We start from the raw sequence: 6,000 nt of genomic DNA, 5'->3' as shown, positions 1-6,000 counted from the left end.
ACTTAATCACGTCACTATCTTTAGAAGCTCACATGGGTGCACACACAGGGGGTTTTGAGTGTGTTGCTTCATCAAAGCAGCTAAAACTAATATGTCTATAATACCAATGGATAAAATGAGAATATATATATATAAATATAGATTTTTTTTTAATTTAACCAGGTAAAGGTCTCATTGAGATTAAAATCTCTTTTCCAGGAGTGCCCTGGCCAAGAGGGCAGCATAAACAAGATGTCACTCATAATGTTGAATCTACAGAGATATATAACGAGTTTCAGTACATTTACTGTTTTGGTTCGCTCTCATAGCTCTCATAGCTTTCATAGCGTGGTTTTTGTTTGCAGCAGGCAGCCGCTATCACTGACAAATATCTAAAAACTCCCAGTACTCCTACCTGATCAGCAGCATACGGCAGACAGACACAGCTAGAGATCTGTTGAACATAGTGAAGCATTACGTAGTTAAAGAGAAAGATATTTCCCTCAGAATTTGGTGGAGACCAAAATTGGAGCTAAAAGCAAGATAATATTAGACTTAATTTCTTAACATAAACACAACCCCAAATTAAGGATTATGTTGCTCTGCAAATGCTGTATTTGTAAATAAGCCACTGTATGCCAATATGTTCAACAACTTAACAACTTAAAACAACTTGTTTCTGCTGCCCCTATGTGGCCAAACAAAATCTGCTACTATCTCACTGGAAGATACGTTTAAATTAGCTGTAATTTAGAAAAAAATGTGGGAGAAATCCTTCCCCAGCAGCCTGAATGTTGATTTCAGGCAGCTGCGAATACATCAGCTCTGCGCCACAAAGAAATCAGATATTTTATGGGTGTGTAAATCCATCTTCGGATTAACACTCCTACAATAAAATGCTGTTTGAAATCAGTACGGTCAGAGGTCTTCGCTCCTCCTCACTGGGCCTGTTCCTGCTGGCAGGGCTGCCGCAACTGAGTCTCTCTGTGCTCTGAACTTCCACTCACAGTAAAAGTTACTAGCAGTGTTGAATGAGTGATAACATGTGGCAAAAATAAACCAAAAAAAAGACATTTTGGCCCTGCGCTGAGGGATTTTCAGACAATGACACTGAGCTGAGCTGTTAAAAAGTTCCTTTTTTAAGACTTTATGAACCAGCTGCCATAGTCGGCGGCCACAAAATAACGTCCTGTCTGTCTCTGTGCTTCCTGTGCAGTATGAAGCTCTGTTTTACCGTGGAGGTGATAGTGTTTAAGCTAACTAACCAAACTGGCAAGACTACGACAGGTTCACTGCAGTGAGACATGTATAGCTTCCACAGAGTCATCAAGTCAAATAAAAAAACAAAAACAAACATAAAATACTCAAGTCCTCTGACTGCTGACGTTTTGTGCAAATCAAACTCTGCTCATACTTCAGCTGAATAACAGCGAGGACTCGATGAATATGTCGATATGGAACGAAGCAATGGCATAAAACAATGTGGTCAAGTAACAATAACAATAACTATTAGATAACATAGAAACAGATCTTTCATTTTATAGCATAAGATATTCCTTTTCATGGGCGAAGATATCTGAAAAATCATTTTCTTTACAAAGTGGATTTAAAAAAAAAAAACTGAACCTGTTACCTGTTTTTAAACTCACCTGTTGACATACAGGTTTTTAAGAGAGTACTGCGACCAGTCCTGCGGCCAAAGAGAAATATAGTAGCACCAAAATATTACAACAGAGGGATCACTAGAGAGACAGACGATGAAGGGGAGTGACTCTCCCTCTCTCTGTCTCTCCAGCTTTCAGCAGCGCTCCCTCCAGTGGAATGTAAAACTCAGGCTGTTTTGGCCCAGCTCGGCCCGGAGAGGCGTCTGGTTTGCGCTGGATTCTGTCTGGAAAAACAAGGTCCCTCTTTAACAGTAACGGGACCAGGTGTCAGTCCGACAGCGTCCCAGTTAGATCTCACTCACACTCCTCTGATAGAGGTAGTGTGAGGGCTGCTGTTACAAGGCTCAGTGGGAGGGTTTCAGGCTTACTGTGAGTGTGTACAGGACCCAGAGTTTGGATGCTGTGAGCTTCACAGTGTCCAGGTCAGTGTCCCTGGCAGGTCTTGCAGCACATTTGTCTGAAATATGGCCGGCTGCAGAACTTGAACCTGAGCACCAGGGGGCAGTAGGCCACAGTGTTCACATCTTTACACTCTGCAGGGAAGATGCACATGAAACAGCTCAGTTAATGCATTATAAGGATCTTTTTAGAAACAGTGCAGGATTTCAATCAAAGTAGCAAGAGTATTATCACGTTTATGCACCTTTATTGTTCAGACTTATACGACTTGTATGGAATGACATAAATCCTCCCGGCATTTGGCCTGTGGATTAAATAGTTAATTAATTAACTTCTTGATACTTGAGAAAATCAGATATGACATTTTGTTTATATGTGGAATGCGATTTAAAAAAAAAGTTGGCTCATTCTGCATGAGCCTGTATACATACACTGTAAACTGATATGTATGTAGTAAGAGTTGGGTCACAAAACATATTAATTTGTATATAAACATTAAAATGTGTGTTTATTACTTTAAACAAAAAAAAAGGCTGACGAATGAATGAGTCACTGATATCCGATTACACATATACCTTTCACAAGCTACATCGGCAGCTCAGACTTCTATATTCACTACAGTTGAGTGTAGCATTGGACATTTTTAAGTTAAATTTGATTTGATGACATCCGGTTCAAAATAAAGTGCCAAACTGCGACAAAAATCAAATCTGTGAATTTTAAAATCTAACTCTTAATTAGCATGACATTTTGTTCAACTTCAAACTCTAAGTGGGGAAATCCTTCTTAAATGTTTTTTCTATGGAGCAATGATTTGACCTCTGACCTTCAGGGTTGTCCGTACTGATGGGCAGACTGAGGTCACATTTGCTCTTGCACTGCTGCATGGCTGCTGGCCGCTGATGCTCCAGACACTCATTGGACGACTGACCGGCTGGGGTCAGACACTGCACCGAACGCATTTCCTGACCCAGACCACACCTGGCAGAACACTAAGACATTGGGGACGGTATTTAAGTACAAAATGGAAACTAAGTTTCATGTGAATGTCCCACTATAACCACTAATTGGACTAAGAATAAACCAAACGCCTGTCTTACCTCTCCCCAGGGACCCGTCACCCACTGAGGGGGAGGGCAGCGCTGCAGGTTACAGCGCACCCTGGAGGTGGGTCGTCCATGTTTGGGGCACTTGGACTCTGGAAGGTTGTCACCGCTCTCCCCGCTCTTACACAAGACCACGCGGTGCCTGTAACCAGGACCACAGCTGGGCGTACACTGCAGACAGAGCAGGAGATGAAGAAAAAAAGGGAGAAAAAAACATCAGGGCAGGGAGATGGGAAGCGATGGGAGGGTGCAGCAGGGGGTCACTGCGGTCATGAGCAAGCAAAAAGAACTCTTAATCCACTCAGCAGAGGGCAGCAGCTGTATAAAAAACAAAGTCAAGAACCTGCTTAGTTCCTGTAAATCAGCTGGACATAATTCCTCTTCAGTGTGTGCCCTCGCTACATTACACAAGACGTTAGAGAAAAGTTGAGCACTGCAGTGCTTCTGACACCATTTAATTTGGTTTTAATTCACCCTGAACTGTGAGAACAGGGTTTAGCTCCAGGAACAAAGTGTGATACGAGAAGATGGGGTTTTCATGGCCTGTCGTAGTTAAGGAACATAAGAAAAGGGAAAAGTATAGTTGACTGCATGGACATGAGACTCCCTGAAACGCCTACAGACTCCTCGAATTAAGGGTCAGAATTAAAAACAGGTCAGGGGATTCCCACATGACAAGTGTAACAGTACGTATTCATGACTACAACAACATGCTCATTGTGATTTATTTGTCTGCTCTGTGCCTGTTGTGTATTTCATGGTGAAGGTTCTCTCACTTTCTCCTGGCAGGCATTTGGGTTTCTTAGGTTCAACTGGAAAATAAACTACAGTGTTGCTTCATCTGAGAGGAATTCTGCAGAAAAACTCAAGTATTGGTTAAAATTCAGCCACAAGTTTACTAGAAAACACAAACCACATGCATGGTGGGAGACTTTCTCCGACGTCTGCCTACCTCTGACCAGTCCAGGGCCAGCCACTCGGGCGGGCAGCTGTGGTTGTTGCAGGGCTCGGTGACAGAAGGGCGAGGGGCTGTACAGGCTGAGTCGTCCAGGACCTTCTCCTCCAGCACGGAGATCCTCCTTTTACATAACACTGCCCGTGTCCGCAGGCCACCGTTACAGCTGCGGCTGCATTCCGACCACTCTCCTGTCCACCACCTAGCGGCAGAGAGGGGCCTTTTTGTTTTTAATTTCCTCATTTGCATTAAATAAACACAATATAGTATGGACACACAAACAGGAATCACAGGTAGGAATAGGGAAGCCCAAATGCACATGTTCAAAATTAGTAAACGCAGTGCACATACATAGACATCATAACATTTAAAATATACACATAAGCATATATGTCACAAAAAAGTAAATACGAATGAGTATGATGACAATTTGTAATGAATAAATGCGAAAAATGAGTTAGGAAAGTTCAAAGTGCTGTCAGTTTAATGGTATGTCAGACAACAGAAAGCCAACACAAGCCATAACAAACTAGCATAACTAAAACTATCAAAACGCAAAAATGGTATCTGGAGAAGTAAAGAATAAGTTTAAAGCAAAGGTGCATAATCATCAATAAATTAATTTGCATTCCACATGAACAAACTCATCAATAAGAGACTACTTACGATGGGGAGCACGGCTCAGTGTTGCAGTTTCTTCTCTTCTCTTTGGGTTTGTTCTTCTTGTCACAGAAGTGGTTGTAGACGACTGAATGATCCGCCTGCTTCCTACACACCACCTGCTGTGTCTGCACACCTGACCACAGGTAATAATGCATATGAACACTTGTATTCTTGTGACATTTTGAAAAGGAGTTTAAACCATTTTTCACAGTTAACTGGCAGCTGTAATAAACTTGTATCTCCTAAATTATGTTCGGTACAAAGTATCGAAGGGGAGATACAATGTCTCATATTTAACTTTTGCATTCTTATTTATTGCTCATTATTGCTCAACAGAGCAATAACAATTTAGTGTCTGTAAATGAGCCATTTTCTTCTGTTGTCCCTAGCCAGATGTTTAAAAAATGTATATCACAGACAAGTTCATGGACAAAACATGACAAATATGTAACAAACAGTGTGGTATCTATGATTTTCAATGGAATTTCAGCTTCAGACAGGGTTCCCCTGGTGATGATGTAACGCTGCCATTCATAATAAGGTGACAACATTAAAACGTCCTTCTAGAGCTGCAGTGAGAGACGCCGCTGCATCTACATATACAAAAAAAAACATCTGTTGAGTCCACAGATGACTCTATTTCAGACATTATTTCATAAAACAACAGACGCAGCCTGTTTTAATGTTCACCACCCACATTCACATCCTCCCCTCCGCATTATAAATGAAAGGAGTTATTTCTCAGAGGGGAAATTTAGCTCTTATCATGTAAGGCAACACGGATCATTAATTCACAGGGCCAGAGAGGAAAAGGGAGATGTGTGATATCTCCAAAGCCTCAGAGCCTGTGAACTGCTCAAATGCTTCAGCATGGACTCCACAAACACTCCAGTCCCATGAAAAAGTTTACCAAATAGATGTTTCAGTCATATAATCCTTAACCTTTATGTGACATGTGGCCTGTGTAAGTTGGTTCAAACATGTTGCATGGACGTCAGTCTAAAAAAACCAAACCTTGTCCCCCACAAGGTAAACCATTACGTGTGCGTGTGTGTGTGTGTTTCTACCTCCAGCGCAGAGAGCTGAGCAGCGTGACCAGGAGTTGTAGTGCCAGGCAAAACCGGTCATAGGTTCCCTGTTCAGTGGGGGGTTGAAGCGATAGTGGATCCCTGGGTTCTCCTCCCGCACCAGCACCTAGACATACAACCAAATCTTTAAGACTGCATGATGGTGA

General features: G+C 42.1%; 1 protein-coding gene across 1 annotated transcript in view; it reads right to left on the bottom strand.

Annotated features, from left to right (window-relative positions):
* Positions 1-1,558: 1,558 nt before the first annotated feature.
* Positions 1,559-6,000, bottom strand: part of adamts10 (ADAM metallopeptidase with thrombospondin type 1 motif, 10) — a 45,912-nt gene continuing 41,470 nt past the window's right edge. The window contains exons 21-26 of the mRNA XM_083911528.1: positions 5,834-5,960; positions 4,770-4,899; positions 4,101-4,305; positions 3,143-3,319; positions 2,869-3,034; positions 1,559-2,176 (exon numbers count right to left, since the gene is read on the bottom strand). Of these exons, the coding sequence (XP_083767654.1) occupies positions 2,067-2,176; positions 2,869-3,034; positions 3,143-3,319; positions 4,101-4,305; positions 4,770-4,899; positions 5,834-5,960 (915 nt within the window). The 3' untranslated portion in view covers positions 1,559-2,066. The remainder of the gene's footprint in view (positions 2,177-2,868; positions 3,035-3,142; positions 3,320-4,100; positions 4,306-4,769; positions 4,900-5,833; positions 5,961-6,000) is intronic.

The sequence above is a fragment of the Echiichthys vipera genome, assembly GCF_963691815.1.
Source record: "Echiichthys vipera genome assembly, chromosome: 3".
In the NCBI taxonomy this organism is placed as follows: domain Eukaryota; kingdom Metazoa; phylum Chordata; class Actinopteri; order Perciformes; family Trachinidae; genus Echiichthys; species Echiichthys vipera.
This window is presented reverse-complemented; position numbering and strand designations above follow the sequence as displayed.